The 23567-nt window shown below is 41.3% G+C and overlaps 1 protein-coding gene across 1 annotated transcript in view; it reads right to left on the bottom strand.

The window, feature by feature from the left end:
* Positions 1-3692: 3692 nt before the first annotated feature.
* Positions 3693-23567, bottom strand: part of LOC132886681 (natural killer cells antigen CD94-like) — a 33838-nt gene continuing 13963 nt past the window's right edge. The window contains exons 3-6 of the mRNA XM_060921623.1: positions 19365-19490; positions 19028-19179; positions 18805-18905; positions 3693-4300 (exon numbers count right to left, since the gene is read on the bottom strand). Coding sequence (XP_060777606.1) covers positions 4165-4300; positions 18805-18905; positions 19028-19179; positions 19365-19490 — 515 coding nt within the window. The 3' untranslated portion in view covers positions 3693-4164. The remainder of the gene's footprint in view (positions 4301-18804; positions 18906-19027; positions 19180-19364; positions 19491-23567) is intronic.

Genomic DNA, 23567 nt, shown 5'->3' with positions numbered 1-23567 from the left:
AAAAAATTAGAATACCATGAAAAAGTTCCTTTTTTTCATAATTTAATTCAAAAAGGTAAACCTTTGTATATTCTATATTCATTACATGTAAAGTGAAATATTTAAAGCCTTTTTTGTTTTAATTTTGATGATTATGGCTTATAGCTCATGAAAATCAGAAATCCAGTATCTCAAATTATTAGAATATTCCCTAAGATCAATCAAAAAAAGGATTTACAATACAGAAATGTCCAACTTCTGAAAAGTATATTCATTTATACACTCAATACTTGGTTGGGGCTCCTTTACCATGAATTACTGCATCAATGCGGTGTGGCATGGAGGTGACCAGTCTGTGGCACTGCTGAGGTGTTATTGAAGCCCAGGTTACTTTGATAGTGGCCTTCAGCGTATCTGTATTTTTGGGTCGGGTGTTTCTCATCTTCCTCTTGACAATACCCCATAGATTCTCTATGGGGTTCAGGTCAGGCAAGTTGGCTGGCCAATCAAACACAGTAATATCATGGTCAGCAAACCATTTGGTAGTAGTTTTGGCACTGTGGGTAGGTGCTAAGTCCTGCTGGAAAAGGAAACCAGCATCTCCAAAAAGCTCGTCAGCAGATGGAAGCATGAAGTGCTCTAAAATCTCCTGGTAGATGGCTGTGTTGACTTTGGACTTGATAAAATACAGTGGACCAACACCAGCAGATGACATGGCACCCCAAATCATCACAGACTGTGGAAACTTCACACTGGGCTTCAAACACCTTGGATTCTGTGCCTCTCCACTCTTCCTCCAGACTCTAGAACCGTGATTTCCAAATTAAATGCAAAATGTACTTTCATCTGAAAAGAGGACTTTGGACCACTGAGCAACAGTCCATATCTTTCTCTTCTTAGCCCAGATAAGACACTTCTGACATTGTCTCTGACTCAGGAGTAGCTTGATATTAGGAATGCGAAAGTTGTATCCCCTTTCTTGAAGATGTCTGTTCGTGATGGGTCTTGATACACTGACACCAGCCTCAGTCTACTCCTTGTGAAGCTCTCCCAAGTTCTTGAATCAACTTTTCTTGACAATCCTCTCAAGACTGCGGCCATCCCTGTTGCTTGTGGTTGTGTGTACTGAACTAGACCAAGAGATACACTGTGTTCATACAGGTTTACTCAAACTCGAAATGAAATATTCTAATATTTTGAGATGAGGTTTTTTTTTGTTTTTGTAGTGTATGCCATACTGATTAAAATTAAAATAGAAAATTGCTTGAAACATTTTAGTTTATGTGTAATGAGTCTATAATATATAACATTTTCACTTTCTTAAATAACTGATGGAAAATATTGAACTTTTTCACAATATTCTAATTTTTTGAGATGCACTAGTATATATATATATATATATATATACACATACACACGTACATACAACACACACACGTACATACATATATACAGACAGACAGACAGACAGACAGACAGATAGATAGATAGATAGATAGATAGATAGATAGATAGATAGATAGATGAATGAACCCTTTATTATCACTAGTCACAAGTACCAGCGAAATTGACCATCAACCTGTCCTTACACACACACAATTGACAGAGGGGGAGTAGACAAGACAGGAAGACAGGGATGAAAAGAAAAAACAGAGTAACATGAGGAGAGGGGAGGAGAAAAAAGCAACCCCCACACTATGCTCCTATGAGGTGCTCTCACAGAAGGCGGTCGCATTCCTCTGCTCTCCTCTCCCTTTTTTCCCTGCTTGTGCTTCTTTGTCTCGTCTCGTCTGTCTATTCTTTTGAGAGACTCTCTCTGCACTGCTCTCTAAACTAAAAAATCATGGAATTGATAAACTGGTCTCCTAACAAAATTGACAGTTTCTCGACGAGAAGCCTGGGTTCGGGGGAACCCGCCTGTCCTGCCGAGACGTTTTTCTGTGGAGGACATTGAAGACATCTACCTATCATCAGAGCGCAGGATTTGATGGAAACTGGACTGTGAAAAAAATTTTAAAAAAGATATTTATTATACATACAGGACACTTTTTCCATGGAATAAAAACGTGTTCTATTCCCTTCTAGTGGGTTTCATTCATTTGGTTCGATATCATGCAATATTGTTAACATATCACTTATCCTACATGTATTACACCACTCTACCCAATGGAGAATGAGTGTGCAATATTGTTACGATATTGCACAGTCAAGACAATACGGTGTCGCACGTCGGAGCCGATGCGAATATCCGATGAGAAAGTTTTCTGCTGTGCATGCGCCCAACTATTTCTGTGGTCGCTGGGAAAGAGAAAGCCGTATTGAACACCTGAACGGCTACCAAAACTTCATTAGATATTCTCCACGCATATTTACAAGAGAAAAACATACCAACAGACATCAAAAAACTGGAAGAGAGACACATCGGAGATGTAGAACTTCTGCACTAGTGAGCGATTGTGACAATTTGTACACAAACACGGCTGCCTGGTTTGCTTCTTTAAAAACAGAAGATTTTGAAAGAATTTTGGCGGCCAGGTCGCTCTGTTGTGTGTAGAGTTGTCGATGTTGATTTTAAAATAACTCAGTAAATTACAGAGGAAAATGAATACTTCAGTATGAGTGAAAAATATTGTAGCGAGCGTGCAGTGTGGCAGAAGAGTCCTGGGACAGAAATTTTAGTTTCTTGGTCATTAGCCTGTGCTATTTGCTCTCAATAGCACCGCTTTATTAGCATTCACTGACACTACTGATGGACGCTACACCGGCTGGAAGGTGACTTCACTGCTGTACTAACAGCGCCAACTCACAGGTAAGCTAGCTTTGGCCTTTGAGAATGCTGATATGAAGACAGTGTGTATGTATAATAATAAATAATAATATTGGCTGGCTTTTTTTTCGTAGTGCATCAGATATATTCCATTCAGCTAGCATGGTACTGAATGAGTTGAAGAATGGAATATATCTGATATGCCACGAAAAAAAGCCAGCCAATATTATTTAATTATTGAATATACGTGTATACAAGTTACCATCTATGTGCATCTTAGCTGTGTAGAAATGGTTCAGTTCCTGGAAGGAGGACGCTTAGAATACAGTCTTATGCAAATTATGCTGTAGAAACACTGCAGCTAAAGCACGTGACAAATTTATCTCGCCACCTCAAAACATCACGCAGTCTGTTGAGTCCGTGACATACCACAGAAAATTAAGTACAGAATTGTGGTTACATTGGAAGCAATTGACTATACTTTCATACTTCATAACAAGATCAATATGCACAATTGTCTTATGTTTATTATTATTATTTAAATACTAGTAGTTAGATATTTACGATTTACAGTAGATATACAGGATGCTGGGGTTTTTTTGTGTGTGTTACAAATAAATACTGTTACTTTAACATTATACTTTCGTTTTGTATCATGTATAGTCATTTCTCTTAAATGTATCGAGATTTTTTTAAAAGACATATTTCCTAGCCTTATGTTTAAGTGTTCTCAAAATATGATGACTCATCCAAAAAAAAGAAGGAAGTGAGAGAAACAACCACAGCTCAAGACCCATCGGACATGAAATGCATGCAGGATGAAGAAGTGCTTTACTGGCATATTATACACAACAGCCTTCTCAGTTTAGAGATATAGAACAAAGAGGATATGGATGCTTTAAAATTAAACCTGTTTGAAAGAATGATTTATTCCGTACAACTTAAAATCATTTCATTATTTTATTAAGTGATTACTGATTTATGTTGAAAAAAAAAGCCACAATAGAAAACATGTGGGTTAGAAAAAACAGTGTATTACAAAGTGAAAAAACAAGAATTTTAAATTGAATCACTGTAAAGGCATTTCTACTTACACTCATTGACATGGTTTTATAGGAGATTCGTGCAACGCAATTATGCATCAGTGCAATTAAAAGCATTGCAATTTACAACTAATAGAAGCACAAAGTCACTTTTAGTGAATACAATTAGCATATCTTGTTTTCAATCATGAAAAATACACAGCATGTCTACTTGATTGTGCATCACAGAAAGGGATTGTTTCGTGTACTGATGTTATGTTTGTTACTGTTTATGCTCTGCATTTGTAAAAGGAAAAAAAAGAGTGATGTAATAATGATGTGAAAGGCAAAATGTAGCAGATGTACGTGATGGTTATGGTTGATCCTTCTCCACTTTCAACCTCTCTGGCAGATGTAATGTGACAGCACCACACAGGGGTTTGAATACCAGCTGTTTATGTGAGGGTTCCATCCTCTTAGCAGTGCACAGGAGCCTTGGGAGTCTGGATCTGGCTGGCCATTGGCCCAGTAGCTGCCAATTAAAAAAATAACACCTGATTAAGTGGATTGACACTGCATGCGTTTTGCAATTTCAGTCTGCTGCAGCTGTGTACTGCTGTAATACAGTTAGTTTAGTTCCAAAAGAATGCACTAATACACTCAGTTCAGTATAATGTATTATAGGGAGCACTAAACAGTGGTGTGCACTGTTCGGTTTTTTAAGGTTGAGGTGCCGAAATACGCTACAGGAGGAAAACATCCATTCATCCATTATTCATAACCACTTAGGCCATCCTTAAAAAAAATCCGTTTCCTGTCCACCGGGTGAGCAAAAAAATTCTCAGTCGGGAGGGAGGGATTTTTTTTTTTTTAATATATGGATGGATAAGAAATCGAAATGCTGTGTTTGCTTTTTCTTTCAGTACTTTATTACAAAAGCAGACATTTAATAAAATATGATGGTTTAATCAACTGAAACTTGTACAAAAACTAAGTTAGCATTTTAAATGCTGACTGCAACATTTGCAAAACTTTAACAAAAGGTACTTAAAATGTCCGACACATGGACTTTTTGTAGTTCTAAATCGAGCGTTAGGCCTAGTTCGGATGAAATTACACTATTAAAATGATCACTGAATGATTTGTTTTTCTGAAATCTTTACTATTTTGTTGTTCGCTAGAATACCATTTTGCGATTTCACACTTAAGCAAATGTTTGAAAACTCCGCATCTCCTTCCTTCATGGTGGCTGCCATTTTTTTTGTGCCGCACGGCGCATGCGCAGAGCTGATTCAATTCTATATTCTGCACGGAATGCAGGGCTTTCCACAAGCCCCGGCTGCCGGCCGTACAGCCGACTACACAATTAAGTCCAGCTGGCTACTTTAATGACTTATTTTTGTAGCCCACAGGCTCTAAATATTAATTTTCGATTTTAATAAAATTAAATGTTTAACTAACGGACTGACGATAATGTCAAACTGAACCGCACTCATTTAAAGTTGTGATTCGCGCTGTTTGTACCGATAATAACCACAAATTCCCCGCCGACTTCGTTGATCAAGGGAGAGTAACTCATCCGCGGCCCCGACATGCGGTGTGCGCACGCACTCGGCGGAGGCGGTAGTGTGTCGGGGCCGTCGGAGGGAACAGAAGCAGAGACAACGCTTATTTTGTCTCCGGTAAACCAGTCTTCTCTCGTTCAATTATGTGCTGGCATCAAAAGACACCGTTGGTTGTAAATGAAACCAAACTGAGTCGTTGGAGTGTATTTTCATACACAAATGGAGAAATGTTGGCTGAGTGTGTAATTGTGTAGCCGCCACTGCAGACCGTTGTCGTTGTTAATTCATAGCATGCTCAGCTGCGTGAATGTGTCATGCACCGAAAATAAGAGATTTACAAGCCAGGAATGCCTCATGATGCAATACGCAAGAAAAGAAAGAAGACTTACTGCCATTTTACTTTGTATTTGAGTAAAGTGAATAAATAAATGGTCTGTGGAAAATACATTTAATCCTGGGAACTGCGTGCACAGGAGTTTATTTTGTGTTTCCTCCCCCCCCAGCTGGCTACTTATTTGTCATGGCTGGCTAGTATGAGCCTTAGTGGAAAGCCCTGGGAATGCGGAAACGTCAAGTTCGATTTTAGATTTACAAACCCGAAAAAAATGTCGAAAAACCGGCGTTAAAAAAAAAAAATTTTCAACGGCACAAATGGCACTCACCCGGCCAGTGGACCAGAAACGGAACATTTTTTAATAATGGCCTTATCCTGTGCAGGGTCTTGGGCAAGCTGAAGCCTATCCCAGCTGACTATGGGCGAGAGGCAGGGTACACACTGGACAAGTCACCATAGACACAAACAACCATTCACACTCACATTTCACACCTATGGTCAGTTTAGAGCCACCAATTAACCTAACATGCAAACTCCACACAGAAAGGTCCCCATTGGCCGCTGGGCTTGAACCCAGAACCTTCTCGCTGTGAGGCGACAGTGCTAACCACTACACCACCAGAGGAAAAACAATTTTTGACTGTTTTCCAGATTTCAGCCACACAGATAGCTGATGGGTTTTCCAAGACCACAACACGCATTAATTTAAATTGTTTTCGTGTAAATACAGAGGCGATTATAGGAAATCGCGCACACTTGTTGGTTGAGAAATTCAGACTATTTCTCGAAAATGGCAGCCAATCAATCAATCAATCACTCACTTTGCTACCATAAGTGAGGAAGAATTACAAATGCATACATGTCAAGTTATGCAGTTTCCCCGTATTTTGTACGGGAAAATGCAAGTTTTTGGCCAATATGGCGTACACTAATTTTCACACGGGAAAATTACGTTTTGTATCACAGATTTTTTTCCATTACTCAGAGAATTTTCTTAGCATCCACCATTTATTTTTTCAAAACACGCATGCCAAATGAAACGGAACTATTTTCGATTTATGTGGTTTTATAGTTGCACGTGGTTTTCTCGGTCATTTAAGTACATTGGCTCAGACTGCCCAGACTTCTGTGACGGCTGCAGAAGTTATGTTCTGCCAATTTCTTGTGGAACACAACATCCCCCCCCGACTGTGGCAGACCATTTTTCGCAACTAGCAAAAAAAAAAATGTTTCCCGATTCAAAGACTGCACAGGTAAGCATTTGTGGGTAGCTTTTTTGTTTGTTTTTAAAGTTTTTACTGTTTGCATGTAGGAAAGCTTCCTACATTATCATGATAATTTAGGGACGCGATACTGGGAGTCGCTGTTTATACAACAGCAACTGTAGTTACCCAGCGGTTTCTGGTTTCGCTTCCCTAAGCATATCCGCTTCACCTTCTGGGAACAATTGTGAAATAATAGGTTATGCACAGCTTTACATAAAACAGGTAGCCTTTACTAATGGAAGTGAGCAAACTTCAAGTCATGGACATCATATAGAATATTTATAGTGTCTTGCAAAAGTATTCATCCCACTTGGTGTTGGTCCTGTTTTGCCGCATTACAAACTGGAATTAAAATGGATTTTGGGTAGCCTGGGCCCGCCCATCCTAAGTGTGACGCAACACGGGGGGCTGTTGCGAACTTAGTCTGGGAAGGCAAGCTATCTCCAGCTCTTCCAAGCTCCCGAAAAATCGGGAGCCAATCAACTTTGAGCATCGCCAACGGCCCTGGGTAGAGGCGTGTTCAAGGCAGTGACGTAGTAGAACTGCGACGGGAAGCCATAGATTGTTTACAGAATCTATGCCGGAAGCGCTTCATTCACTAGAAACATTACGAACATGGAGCAGCGGCAAGCCTTTGACACAGCGGTAGATGCTGTATTGAAAGCATTCAACGGGAAGTTCTCATTGAAAACGGAGCAAAGAGCAGCCCTGGAGGTATTTATCTTCTTCCTGTTACTCAAGCAGTTTCCGTCGTGTCACATACGTCAGAGGAAAGAGTGATGTGATTGGTTTAAGCTTCGTCACAGCCTTTTCTGGCTTCGACCAGTAGCAAACTGAGGCATTTCAGGGAGGCGGGTCAACCACGCGCTTTGGGAAACGGTTGGGCTTAATATATTTGCCAGACCAATGCTCGCAGAGCTTTGAAGTTGCGTTAGCCAGACTAGATTTTGGGGGGCTTAGCACCATTTGATTTACACAGCATGCCTACCACTTTAAAGGGGGAAATCGTTGTGCTTTTTTTGTTGTGACACAAACAGTAATTAAGATGAAAAAACAGAAATCTGGAGTGTGCATAAGTATTCACCCCCTTTCGTATGAAACCCCTAAATAAGAGCTGGTCCAACCAATTCACTTCATAAGTCACATAATTAATTGATTAAGATCCACCTGTGTGCAATCAAAGTGTCACATGATCTGTCACATGATGTCTGTATAAATCAACCTGTTCTGGAAGGACCCTGACTCTGCAACACTACTAAGCAAGCAACATAAGAACCAAGGAGCCTCCAAACAGGTCAGAGACAAAGATGTGGAGAAGTATGGATCAGGGTTGGGTTATAAAACATATCCCAAACTTTGAATATCCCATGGAGCACCATTAAATCCATTATAGCAAAATGGAAATAATATGGCACCACTACAAACCTGACAAGAGAAGGCCGCCCACCAAAACTCACAGACCGGGCAAGGAGGGCATTAATCAGAGATGCAACAAAGTCACCAAAGAGAACACTGAAGGAGCTGCAAAGATCCACAGCAGGGATGAGAGTGTCTGTGCATAGGACCACTTTAAGCCATATACTCCACAGAGTGGGGCTTTATGGAAGAGTGGCCAGAAAAAAGTCATCGCTTAAAGAAAACATGTTTGAAAACACTCCCCAAACACATGGAAGAAGATTATCTGGTCAGATGAGACCAAAATTGAACTTTTTGGCCATCATGGGAAATGCCACGTGTGGCACAAACCCAACACCCTGAGAACACCACTCCTACAGAGAAGCATGGTGGTGGCAGCATCATGCTGTGGGGATATTTTTCATCTGCAGGGACAGGAAAGCTGGTCAGGACTGAAGGAAAGATGGATGGCACTAAATACAGGGCAGTTCTGAAGGAAAACCTGTTTGAGTCGGCCAGAGGTTTGAGACTGGGACGAAGGTTCACATTCCAGCAGGACAATGATCCTAAACATACTGCTAAAACTACACTGGAGTGGTTTAAAGGGAAACATTTAAATGTCTTGGAATGGCCTCGTCAAAGCCCAGACCTCAATCCAATTGAGAATCTGTGGCATAAGTTGAAGATTGCTGTACACCAACGCAACCCATCTAACTTGAAGGAGTTGGAGCAGTTTTGCCTTGAGGAATGGGCAAAAATCCCAGTGGCTAGATGTGCTAAGCTAATAGAGACATACCCCAAGAGACTTGCAGCTGTAACTGCAGCAAAAGGTAAAAGGATTGACTTTGGGGGGGGTGAATACCTATGCACACTCCAGATTTCTGTTTTTTCCTTGTATGTTCCCTTAGGTACTGAACTGCTGTCCTCAAGAGTTATTTTGGCATCTGGTGCTATGTATTGTATCAACAATGTTTAAAAATATAGTGGCTATTAAAAAGGAAAAGTTACAACGATGAGCTTGTGCTACAGGTTGTTTTGCATAGAGAGACGAGAACCATTCTTTAGCCAAGAACAGGGTTCGTACACATTTTAACCAACAAATTTCCATGACTCTTCCATGAGTTGGCCACAAGTTTCCATGAGTACGCATAACCTCTAAAATGTCAATATTAGGTGTGCTGTATGTATACTTCTGACCCTGTGTTGATTTCAGAAAACCCAAAGAAAATTAAAAGTTGTACACCAAATTCTAGTGTTGTTTTTTTTTTAATTAAAGATGTATGCTGTACATTCTGCCACAGAAAAAGAACAGTTCAAAGAAATTACTGAAAGCCCAAATATTGCCATGACATTCATATCCAAGAGGACATTCATGTCACTGTATGTAAACTTCTGACCACAACTGTATATATATGCCAAATATTATGTAAACCATAGTTAGTACAAAGTAAAAATGTTTAATAGAAGCAACGATGCAACCAAAATTAAAAGGAATTTTCCACATTATAACCATTTAAGTTTATTTATTCAGTAACTACAGTGAAACTAATAGGAAAGGTGTGTTGCAGTAGGGGTTCACGAATGTGAACCTAGACATTTAATGGATTAATAAGGGTTTTCTTGAGTTACATTCTTCCTGCTTCTCTTATTTGGTGCTGCATTCACCTCATTCCTTCTCACTTATTTTGTCTGCGCTGAAGACTGGAGTCCATTGTTTGCGTTGTTATTCGATCAACATGCTCAAACATCAAATATGCATGTTCGGAATAAACAGGATATAAATGTTATGGCTGCTTTCACAATCTCGCATTCTCATTCTCTTCTTTACCTTGTTATGAAGATAGTCCAAATGTGCAGAGATATGCACACTTGTGGCTATCTGACTATCGGGAAACATGGCCTGGAACAACTGGGCTGTATCCTCACACGACTTGAAGGAGTAGTGAGCTTTGGTTACCTTTAGCGCCCAGAATATCTCCGCAGTAAGCGAGTCATTTCTAGTCACAGCACTTGAAAGCGTCCCTTGTCTCAAAGACGACGTGACAGTAATGCAGGTAGATGTCGGCGTGGATGTGGGTGTTGTCGTGTGAGGTTGAAAAAAAAACCTGGCGATTGAGTTTGCTTGGCGGGCAGCGACTACAGCTTGGTGCTTAGCGCCTTTGGCATGGCTAGTAAGAGCTGCTTCTCCCATGTTAGCCATGTCGAATATTTTACTGCACAAGACACATTTGGCTCTTCCAGGGTCCTCTACCCTCTCCAACCACGATTTGTATTTTTCGGCATGAAGCCAGACATTATTAAATGTACGTTTCCCTGGCATTGTGTACTTTGTCTCTTGGCATAGTACAAGCCACGCGATCTGATCTAAAGACTGAGGGAAGTTTACATTGCATCTAGGCAACGCACGTCACATGTGATATGAACAGTGGCCGGAGAGGGGGAAAAAGCGGATCAGTCATGATCTCCGCACTGGCCGGTTAATCAAATCAACACGCACGATTTTCTTATTATAAGTTGTTTACAATATACAATAACCAATTTTAAAATCACATTGTCTGTTCACAAAGGAAGGCGGATAAATTCCATAACTTTTCCAGGGTGCTCGTGTTTCCAGGAGTATTCCAGTCCTGGAAAACGACATAAATCACATTCCATAACTTTTCCAGGTTTTCCATGACCGTACGAACCCTGTAAGACGATTAAATGCCACAGCAAGCACATAGATTCTGACTAGAAACTTCTACAGTTGTGGCAGGTATGAACAAGTCAGTGGGAATTCTCAAGGATGTTTTTTTTTCTTCTGGCAGAAAAATGCTGGGAGGGCATTGGGGAGCTTCAACAACACTGTGCATGGGTTTAATTTCTATGAAACAGGACTGTGAAATAGAAATGACAAAATCTGAGGAAACAATTTTAGCAGGGGGCCTGGGGGCCGCAGGGCCCCAGAAGCTGAACAGATTTTGTGTATATTGATAGATTTGAAGCATCTCCTGAAAGCAAATATTTTCTCAACCATGCCATTTAATCTGAACTGTTATTATTATGTTGAAATAATACAATTTGAACTGATTTACCTTTTAACTGATAAGGGTTCACTTGAAGAATGAAAATATATCAATAACATACCTCATATTGTAAATTCACTCATATTCTTGTGTCGATTTGTATCAATTCATTGGGTCCCATAATGTCTTTTCCAGAGGGGAAATTCTAGACTGACTATTAAATAATAGTCACTAATGTTCTTGTTTTTGAACTGATTCAATACCAAAATGTCTCTTGTTCATGTTAGACAGATTCTAGTCAAAAACTATATACAACTATTTACAAATCAATATTTATATTTATTTCCTTTTCGTTGTTAGCAGTTTCTTCAGCTTAGAAAGCCTACTCTTTTCTTTCTGACTTTCTATATGGCTTTTCTTTGCTCTTTTGGTCTCTCTTTCATTACAGATTCATGATAACAATGAACATTATGAACAATAACATAAGTTAAAACTACATAAATAATAAATGTGAACAAGATGGTCTATCTGGTAATCTATAGTTCAACAGCTTCAATTTCACCAATTCCGCATGTTTTTTTCCTTTAACATGGTCAACCAAACGTGTTCTTCCACCAGAACCGTACTTCACATCCTGATGGCACAAGATGCAGTAAGCGTTCCCTGGTTCTTTTATCTTCCGTATGTGCTCATGGAGAGATTCACTACTGGCTTTAAACTCCAGCCATCGCCAATTCCATGGATTTTTGATGCCGTTTTCCTTGTCAATGTTTTTGACATCGTCGGTCTCACCGTCCTCCCTCTGAACGATGTCCCTCCATGACGTGGACATACCGCGAAATTCTCCTTTTCAAAACCGTTGATATCGAAAGCGTGTTTAAAGAGCACAATGGTAAAACGAAAAGAACACAAGATTCGCGCCATGGTTTGTAAGCATGGCACAAATGCCGTAAACTGGTCTGTCATTGTCGCAAAAGAAAAAAAAAAAAGATACCAAAAAAATTAATGTCGTTACAGAAAGAACAATTTGCGGTAGGCTCTTTCCCAGACTCGCCGGCTCGGTGACACTCGCTGTACGAGACTACTAGCGGTCGGTAGACAACAACCCCTACACCCAATTTATTGCAAAATTAGATGATTTACTAAAATTATATTTTTGGCGACCAAATTCACGGAATTCCACGGATTTTTCACAGCCCTGATGAAAACATTATTTTGATAACGTCATCCCCCTGATCGCCATGTGACTGAAAAGGAACAACAGTATCACTGGTTTCCTGAAAAGGAGTGACAGGGATGACACCAGCGCCTTTCTGAAAATTTTCAGCGAGAAGCATTTGGAGCAGCCACAAAAAAAAATAAAAATATGGAGGAGCGCTTTGAATTAAAGATGCTGAGTGCAGCACTTTTTCTCTATGTGGCCACATGCAGTTGCACACACCAGTGTTGTAGCCGAGTCACTAAACCTCAAGTCCGAGCCCAATCTCAAGTCCGAGTCAGAGTCATTAAAAAAAAAATATTCAGGTTGAGTCCACGATTGATCCAAGTCGAGTCCACTACTGATGCAAGTCGAGTCCGAGAACGAGACTCCAACCGCACCATTTGACGGTGGCTGTTTTAGTGCTATTAACATTAGTTTGTTCCTGAACATGACGTATGAACAGGTGAATGTGCTTCTCTTTGTCAGGGAGTGTGAAGTATTCTGTCAGAGATGGTTGGAAGACAGCTGTAAGTGCAGAAGGTGTGTTTATTAATACGAGTGAAGAGGGTAAACAATCCAGAACGGCAGGCAAAATCGTAAAACAGCAAAACAGGCAACAGGCTGAGCAAGGCACAAACAGGTTATCATAGACTTTGCAGGAATCAAGGACGAGAAACAGGAAATCAGGGATCAGGAACCCAAACAAGGAAATAAGGCTCGATAATGTGTCAGCAATGCAACTCAATACTTCACAAAGTAAGCACGCCTTTCAGTTACATGAAACCTGCAACGGATAACGTTGTAGGCATCCAAATTAAAAAGGCGCACAAATTAAGGTCAAGCGCCCAAAATATGCTACCAAATAAATAAATAAATAAATAAATAAATACACCAAGGCCCTGTACTACGAACGGAGGTTAACCTACCCAGAAGTAACCCAGGGTTCCCCCGCTAAACCGGGGTTGACAAAACCTGGTTATCTTGTTTGGGGTTAAACGGTACTACGACGCCAGTTATGAAGTTGATTTGTTGAACCTGTGTTAACCTAATCAGGGTTAATGCGCGTTCACGTGAAAGGGGAGGTTATCAGCGCAAATCACCACTGTTCACAATGGCACGGTCGCCGTACTTCACGGAGGAAGAATGCGCTGTCATAATGCAAAGCTACGAGGAGCTCAAAACAACATTAAGAGCAAAATCTAACACAGCGGCTGCCAATAAGGAGCGGCAAGCATGTTGGCAACGAATTGCCGATCGGGTAAATGCGCAAGTACATTCTCCCTTGTACATGTTCCAGAACAGAAGTATAGGATGAGAGAAAGCTTCATGATCAATCACAAGTCACAGAAAATGGTCCTTCGACGTGGCCCCAGTCATATATAGTTTGTTTAATGTCCGAAAAATCCTGAATAAAATTTGGTATGGTAAATTCATGGAGTAGCCTACTTAAGCTGATATGTGCACAGAGTCACATGAATTAGGATGACTGACTGTTCAGTCCCTTTGACTAAGTTGGTGTATGTCCTGTGAACATTTCAGAGGCAACAGCAGTGCCAAACGCACCTGGCAACAGGTGAAAATGAAATATAAAAACATCATTCATAATGGTAAGTGTGTGTGTGTGTGTGTGTGTGTGTGTGTGTGTTGTTCTTTTTCTGTACTGTGTTTCAGATGAAAAAGCTTTTGCTCAAGGACAAGAAGTAGGCTAAACAGCATTTGCCTTTTATTTATTCAAGTTTTATCTGTTCGCCTAATAGTTCAAATTGTTTTGTATATAGTTTATAATGTTGTTGTGTGATATTAATGATAATATTGTGGGAAAACTACTTTGCACGGACGTTCATTTAATTTATTCTATCGTCATTTTGTTTGTTCTATTTTTGTGTATTTTATTTATTTATCTGTTTGTCTAGTTGTATCTATTTTTCTAATAATATATTTTTTGCATTAATTGTTTTTTCCTATTAAAATAATCTTGTGTTCTTGTTATAACTTTATCTATTTATCTGACTGTTTAGTTGTATCTATTTTGTTACAATTTCAATATTTTTAATACAAGTTTTTTTTCTATTAAAATGTTCTAAATGTTCTTGTGTTATATTTATTGTAGTTGTATCCATTTTGTATCTCAGACTTAAATATTTTTGTAAAACAAGTGTTTTTCTATAAAATATTCTTGCATTCTTGATAACTATGTTCTTGAGTGGGTTCTTTTTTTTTTTTTTTACAGAAAAGCCGTTCTGCATGGACATTCATTGAAGCCCTCATTGTTTTTTAATGGTTATTTATGAGCGTTTAGGGGTTAATACAATAATGTAAGTCTAGATTGCTTTATATAAAAGGTATGTCCAGAAATATTGTCACTGTCTAAGCAGAGGGATCTGGCTTCTTTAGACGCTGTCTTCTGAAAACTGAATAAATATTTAAAAAGAGCCAAATGAGCCAGCCTTTTGAACGGCTCTTTTCAAAGAACAGATCACAAAGATGCGGATCCCATCAAAGAGCCATAAATCCCATCTCTAATCTGCGCTCCGATATCGCACGGGTCATCCAGGTACGCTGGCATTGTCTCTAGAGGAAATGTCAGTGGAGAGGTGGTGTTTAAAAAGGGTGTGGTTAATCGGAAACCTCGGGTTAACCAAGAACATAACCTGAGACGAGCAGGTTTGAGATGCAGCGTAAGTTGCCATGGCAGCATACCTCGGTTTGAACATAGCCAACTTTCGTAGTATGGGTTAATCGGGAAGTTACGCTGCACGTGATCAAGTTACTCTCGAAGTTACCCTGGTAAGCCAGAAAACCCGCTTCGTAGTACAGGGCCCAGATGTTGATTCAATAAACTTGGCTGCATAAAACCCAATGTCTTGACTTTCTTCTTTAAAAACACTGAAATTAGCCAGAATTAGCATGTATTTCTCATAATTGACGCAAAATCCGCACCATTGCCATGTTGTTCCAGGTTCGTCGAACTAGCCATTAGCCTCGCGCAGAGCACGAATTCTCCATCATCAACGGCGATCGGCACACCATGATTTCGTGGAGGAGCGAGACTCGCGTACCAATGACCAGAGCAGGATTTCCACATTAGGTAAAGCTGCTTTTATATTGTTTTATGGCGGTTGGCAAACAGTTTTTAGGTGCATTACTGCCACCTTCTGGTGTAGTGGTTAGCGCTGTCGCTTTATCCTTCTACAGGGTCGCAGGCAAGCTGGAGCCTATCCCAGCTGACTACGGGCGAAAGGCGGGGTACACCCTGGACAAGTCGCCAGGTCATCACAGGGCTGACACATAGACACAGACAACCATTCACACTCACATTCACACCTACGGTCAATTTAGAGTCACCAGTTAACCTAACCTGCATGTCTTTGGACTGTGGGGGAAACCGGAGCACCCGGAGGAAACCCACGCGGACACGGGGAGAACATGCAAACTCCACACAGAAAGGCCCTCGCCGGCCACGGGGCTCGAACCCGGACTGTGGGTGGTAGAAAAGGGCAACTGGACTTGCTTGAAGATTCTTGAAAACGTTTCACCTCTCGTCCAAAAGGCTTCCTCAGTTCTGTCTGACTAATAGGGAGTATCAGATATTTATCCTCTCCTGGCTCAGAAACTTGCTTGAAGATTTTTCAAGAATCTTCAAGCAAGTCCAGTTGCCCTTTTCTACCACCCACAGTTTACTATGACCTGGATGATTGAGAATCTTCACAGACAAACCCGGACCTTCTTGCTGTGAGGTGACAGCGCTAACCACTACACCACCGTGCCGCCCGTTTACTACCCTATTGTGTTAAATTCTCCTAATAATTCCTGTATCATTTAAAAACCTAAAAATAGCCCTATATCCCACATTATCTGACCTCAACTGCAATATCTCTCTGATACCTAGTGTCATATGATTTAAATCAGGTAAAAGACTGAATAAAAGAGCTATTCAGGGCACAACTGTGTGTATTTATGATACAGCTTGCATCTTAAATACACACAGTTGTGTAAGTATAGGTGGAATCAGTGACTTGGAGCTTGGTCCTCTTGTTGATGATAGTCTAAGACACTGGACTTTCATTTAAACTAAGATCTTTTACCCGACTACATACTGTGAGCTGCACTGCCGATTCTTGTGATGGGACTGAAAAACCTTTTATGTCACAGGTCTGCTACAGGTTTGTCTCTTTGATGGCAACAGTGCAGAACTTGCTTTTTCATTCACAGGCTCCTCTCAGGACCCAACATATCTTTTAAATACTAACTGTATTCTAATTATTTTTAGCATGTACATCAAGAGGGATTAATGCTGTAGACATTTTGCAATAAAGGTAAAAATAACGTTCATAGATTTCTTTATTTATTCATAACTTTGTAGCTAACAAAGCAGCAGCAGGTTTAAACGCACAGCACTGGGAAACCAACACTTTGCGCATGCAGAAAAGCCCAAATTACGCTGTATCAAAGTCCTTCCCACACCATGTGGCGCATAGGGTGGTACCAATCTCCGTTTCCGTAGCCCTCAGCCTCTCTCGCCTATTACAATAGCTAGGGTTACAGTGGGCGGCTAGTCCTCTGGTAACCGTGAGAGTTTGACTCCCCACTCGCATCTGTACTGCAGTGTGCCTTGCCAGATGACAGTAGGTACCATTTTTATGACGGCCTTTGGTATGACCCGACCGTGAGTAGAACTTGCGATCTCTCGATCGAGAGGCGGACACGCTAACCACTAGGCCAACTCGCGGTAGCTGAATTACCCTGTATCGCGACGGAAAAAGCCTAAATTCAGAAATACAGGGTGTAGCCCAAATTATGTAATTGAAAGGCCTGGTGTGTTTTTCAAAGTTTTATATAGGCGCGCTAATTGTGCCTTAATCCTGTGCAGGTGCGAGTCATTTACGAAAGTCTGCTTGGCGTGTGCGCTGTCCGGACCGTGCCCAAGAGTCTATCTTAAGCCTCGCTCACAACCGGCCGTACGTGCTCCTACGGCCAGTCTACGTGCAAAAAACGCAAGAAACGCACGGAGGGCGCGCGTGTGACGTGCTGATTTTCAAGCCGTAGACCGGCCGCAGAGGTTCTTTGTCATGTCAAACAAACTCTACGGGCGCTTATGTTTTTTTCAGGTTGCAGGACAAACTTACGGCCAACGTGCGTCTTTCTCCACGAACAAAAAAAACGCAGCGATTTGGGAAACGCCAAAAATCGTACCGCCAAAAAAAATCGTGCGTCCGGTTGTGACCTAGGCTTTATGCACGTGCCAAGGCACACAGGTGTGACACACTTGCACGAAATTAGTACAAAATTAATCTAGATATAAATATCTTCTACCAAATTATTATGGCATGTTATAAAAAATAAATTAAAAAGAAAAAAAATCCGAGTCCAGAGTCCTTGTCTCCAATTTACAAGTCCGAATGCAGTTAATGCACGAGTCAGTGTCCGAGTCATTTGGACTCAAGTATTACAAGCCTGGCATACACTCTCTCTTAATTGGGAACAAGTGAAAAAGATGCTTGTGCACAGAAAAAAAGTGCTATATAGACATACGCCCTGAAGGCCTCTGCATGCTCTTGCGACAAGGCTTTCGCAGATAGCTTTTCGCAGACAGTTGTAATTTATCGTTGCGCGGGGAGTAATAGGCGTGCGCGATGTTATTCACCGCCACAACGCAAGGGAGCGCGAAGTCGCAAAATCGCTAGGAGTAGTTGGTGGGTGTGGTTAGTGGAGTGTTTATCCTCCGGTTACTTATAATGACTAGAACTGGAGTCGTATAGGTGTACGTACTTCCTCACTTCCTCGATCAACCGCTCTTCGTGCTGCTCCATCTTCGCTTGTGTTTTTAAAAATGCCGGTCGTGAAAACAAACCAAACCAGGAAAGTAGGGAAGCGGAAGTGCGTGTACAGCAGATGTAGAGTGGACCAATCAGAGCCCTCTTGTCTGCGACGCTGTCTGCGAGGCTTCTGCGGTGGTCACAATTTTTGGGAGGTGCGCGCAGAGCGTCTGCGAAGGTGGGGGGGCTACGCAGACACTGTCTGCGACGCTATCTGCGAGGACTGGGTTGTCAGCATAAATTGGCCTTAAGACAACACATTCCTTCAGCATCATAAATATTGATGTTAATTAATTTGTCTTGGAGGAGTTAAGACGCAGACTGCCTGTAAGCTCAGAAATCACCATGATACAAGTAACTGGGTGAAAAGGAGAAATAAATACAGTACTGACTGTTGCCTGCCTGTTGCTAAAACAGCAATCCTGTAGTGAGAAACTAAAGAACTGATGATTCACCTCTGGGCTGGTGCGGTATTGTTAATCCACATCCACTGTTGCTTTTCTGAATAACGGAGCCCAATCCAGTACAGCATGCCCCCACTGTCAGTTAGAAAATTCTACAGTAATAAAGACAAAATTCACAGTAGTAAGATATACAGCTTTAACCTGTCATGACAGCAGAGTGCTTTAATAATGAGGTCTGTTTCAGTTTGACTGATTTGGCGACTGATTGCTTAACCTGCACATGTTCGCTGTCAATGACAGCCAGGTCTCCGCCCTGTTTCTGACACGCCTCCCTGCTTTCCTGCCAGCTTAGACGCTCCTTAGACATGAAGTAGCAGGAGTTGTCAAACTTCAACCAGCCCCTCCCACACTCAGGGCACCGATACCCTGTAGAGAAACAGCAGGTTTGAACACACAGCTCACAGATAACAAAAATAAGCATAAAGAATTCACACAAATAAGAAAAACAGCACATTATTATAAATAAAAAAAAATAATCACTACAAGTGAAGAGCATTGAGAAAGATTATAAATTAGTACTTTTCAGTAGATTTGACGTTATAGAGTTTTACCACGGTTTTGGACAGCCTGTGTGGTGGGATACAGGATCTCGCATAGTTGGCGGCTACAGATCAATTCTTCAGGTTCTTCAACGTCGGGTCTCTCTGGGCACTTCTGGATGGACTGAACTTCATACACTGAGGTTTGGGCATCAAGGGAACATACAAACAATACAAATGCTCCATTTTAGACAGGAAACTAATCATTTATAGCGACATAGGCAGAAGCTGCCTTGGATATGTGCTCTCACAAGTGACAGAAAATACAAACAGATGACACTAACATTATCAAGATATTTGATGTCGATATAGAAGAACAAACTAGGTATGGCTAATTTTTTTGCCACACCATAGTTCAGCAAACACTGGAGAGGTCAACAGCAAAATGTGTTCCTGATATATTCACAGTGCAATTTTTATATAGCTTATGAAAATTAGCTCTTGGACTGCAAATTAAAAAAAAAAAAAAAAATTGAGCTCATCATCTTAAAAGGTCCCATGGCATGAAATTTTCACTTTCTGAGGTTTTTTAACGTTAAAATGAGTTCCTCTGACCTTCTTAAGTCACCCCAGTGCCTAGAGATTTCATAATGTGTAAACCAAACTATGCCCAACATTTGAGAATGGCGTGTCAAAACGGCGCGTTGATAAGCTCTTCCCTTGCCGACGTCAGCAAGGGAGATGATCCCCACGCCCCCCCTCTGGATTCCCACCCACTGTATGGATTGCCCGCCCAGTTGTAGTGAGGAGACCATAGAGGGAGGACACAACATGGCATCACCTAAGCGATCGAAACATGGAAATTGCGCTGTACATGGATGTGACAACACAGAAAAGAGTCTGTTTTTACTGCCGGCAGGAGAGCCCCTGAAGGCGCAGTGGCTTAATTTTATTTACTCCAATAATACGCCATCGAGTCTACCTAAGACGGTGTATGTTTGTCGGAAGCATTTTCCTGATGAATGTTTCCACAACTTGGGACAGTACAGGGCAGGTTTTGCACATCAACTGTCACTGAAGCCTGGGTCCATACCAAGCACCCCTGCCGCATCAGCAACAAACACCGAACAAGTAAGTGTAGAACTGTTAAGTCGTTTTGCCGTGTTTTAAAATCGGTGCGTTAGCCTAGCAATGGCTACATTAGCTGTGCAGCTAACCGCTTCCTGCAGTTAGCCAGGTAATCTGCGCTACAAAACCAAAAAGCATGCAGCATGCTCTGTTATAATAGCCAATCAAAACAGTTTTTACAAAGACACCCACATTCTTTTTTTAAGTCACTCGTTCATTTTATTTGTTTGTTTGTTCAGTAAAAACCCAAACATTTGTTGAATTTATTTTATTTCCTCGCGTCGCACCTTAATGACGTCAGCGCGCGGTATTTTTCCCTTCGCGGTTTGTTCCTTCTCTCTCGCCATAGTAAGACACCCACATCCACTTGTTCTGACCCACTGGAGGTAGCGTCACAGTGCTGTTCGCCAATCAGAGGTAACACGTTTACATGTCATGAATATTAATGATAAGACCCGCCCCCACCCTCTACCCTTCCCCGCCTCCTGCTTCTCATTAGCAAAACGACGCACTGGGAAAAGCGCTGAAATGGGGCTTTCTTCCAGGAGGCTATATCTACGTGCTGAGGGTTCATTTCCAGAAAGGCTGCGGATATAACATCCGGAAACCTCCACGAGCCCGTTTAAAGCATCAACAAACCACCATGCCATGGGACCTTTAACATTCTTTATTTTAAGTTTGGAATAACCATAAAATAAAAGAACAACAACAACTTTATTCATTCATCACATGTACACACCTCTCTACATTTAATCCATCTGAAGCAGTGAACACACACACACACACACACACACACGTGAGCAATGAGCACACACATACCCAGAGCAGTAGGCAGCCATGCTAACAGCGCCCAGGGAGCAGTTGGGGATTAGGTGCCGCGCTCAAGGGTGCCTCAGCCTAAGGCCACCCATGTTAACCTAACCGCATGTCTTTGGACCGTGGGGGAAACCGGAGCACCCAGAGGAAATCCATGCACACACGGGGAGAACATGCAAACGCCACACAGAATGGCCCCCCATCAGCTGCTGGGCTCGAACCCAGAACCTTCTTGCTGTGAGGCGACAGTGCTAACCACGACACCCAAGCATTCGTTGTCCAATATCTTGACTCTTTATGCTGGCCTTATATCAAACAAGTTTTCAAGCAATTTCATCATTGCAGACAAATTTCCATCCATTATCCATACCATTTATCCGTCAGGGTCATGGGAAAAGCTGGAGCCAACCCCAGCCGGCTTTGGGCGACAGGTAGGGTACACCAATCTACTGCAGGGCTAACACAAACAACCAAATTACAATCACATCCACACCTACATGGGTGCAAGTATAAAATTTTCAAAAACCTGAAAAGTCTGACAAAGTCAGACGTGCATGGCGCAGCCATGCGGGGGGGGGGGGGGGGGGGGGGGGGGGGTTACAAAGGGGGGTGAGCCCCCCTTAGGGCTCGAAAAAAAATTTAAATTACAAGTTAAAATGGTCGTCTCTCATGCAAACATTTATAATATTAATAGTTGACCGTAGGTGTGAATGAGAGTGTGAATGGTTGTCTATGTGTCAGCCCTGTGATGACCTGGTGACTTGTCCAGGGTGTACCCCGCCTTTCGCCCGTAGTCAGCTGGGATAGGCTCCAGCTTGCCTGCGACCCTGTAGAACAGGATAAAGCGGCTACAGATAATGAGATGAGATGATTTGCATATTCACATCAAATGTTTAATACATTTCAGCAATTCATTTGAAATAATATTTCAAGTACAAGGCTTGATATTTCAAAACATCTAGCAACTACTAATTTAAAATGTTGAAACAACCATTTTTAATATGCTTTTGCTGTGATACCTTTTTTACAATATATACACAGCTTGAGTTAAAATAAAGGGCCGCATGTCTTGATGTCCTCAGAAACTCCTGGATTTTAGCAAATAACAAGATTCAGCTTTTTCCATATATATTTTGTATACAAAAACAGCTATATTTTATAATCCATTACTGACAACAAATGAGTTTTCAACCTAACAACCACATTAGAAAAGATGATTAAAAAAAAAAGCTAACAAACTTATTTCAAGACCTACCTTACTTTTATTTAATAATTGAAAGGTAATCAAATGTAAAAAAAAAAAGTTTATAAAAGCAGATACTTGCGATGAATAATTTCAATTCTAGAAGAAAGCACATTGCATTTGCACATCACACAATATCAGATGACAATTTAAAAAATCACCAATAAATGTTTTGAATTCACTTATTACTACATAGCACAAAAATCAGAAAGGTGATTAGTCTCATCGGCGTGACTTTTAAGTCCCTTCTTCCCGCTGGAGCCGAACTTGATAGTCTTTGAACAGCAGTCACAATACGCAACTCCCGGGATGTCCGGTTTTCTCAGCCATATTCCCCATTTGTCACCGTTTTTGTCACACTCACTTAACCATTCCCATCTCCATTTATTTCTACACGTCTTTTCTAATTCTTTTGTATTGGAGCCTTCCGATAAAAACTTCATTTTGACATATTTTGATCAGCAACCAGAAGCAAAGCACTTGGATCTGTCGCAAGGGAGGGAAGCGAAATAAGGCTTATTATAAAAGCTGAAGTTTCATTGGACGGCAGTTAACAGTGAGCCAATCAAAAGCACCGTTCTAACTTGCACCAAAAGAAACAGCGACTCATGGGAATAGCTGTGTTGATTTGGTCGAACAACGTGCTACGTGCGTGAAACATGATATCACACATGTATAACACCGTGAAACAACAGGCTAGTCAGGACCGCTCGTCGGTGAGCGGCGTATAAATTGAACGAGGTTTGTGGCGAAGACGAGATGAAAAGATTTGTCTCGTGCAGAGACTGTACCGCGGTAACCCGGTAATACGCTGAGAGTGAGACAGTGAGAGGGCCACCCTTATACCCCCCCCAGAAAATTTCAACAGATTTACACGATTTGGAAAAATGACTATTTCAGAACCGAAAAAAAACGGAGCTTCCGGCACATGGCGGAAAACTTGCACCTATGGGCAATGTAGAATAGCCAGCTGCCCAAATCCAGGTCTTTGAACTGTGGGAAGAAACCAGAGTACCCAGAGGAAACCCAACACATTTCCAATGTTGGAATATAATCATGAAAGTTTTGCTAGAGTTGTTACACGTGCC

The sequence above is a fragment of the Neoarius graeffei genome, chromosome 5 (assembly GCF_027579695.1).
Source record: "Neoarius graeffei isolate fNeoGra1 chromosome 5, fNeoGra1.pri, whole genome shotgun sequence".
Classification (NCBI taxonomy): domain Eukaryota; kingdom Metazoa; phylum Chordata; class Actinopteri; order Siluriformes; family Ariidae; genus Neoarius; species Neoarius graeffei.
Note: the sequence above shows the minus strand (reverse complement) of the source record. Positions and strands in the feature narration are given on the sequence as shown.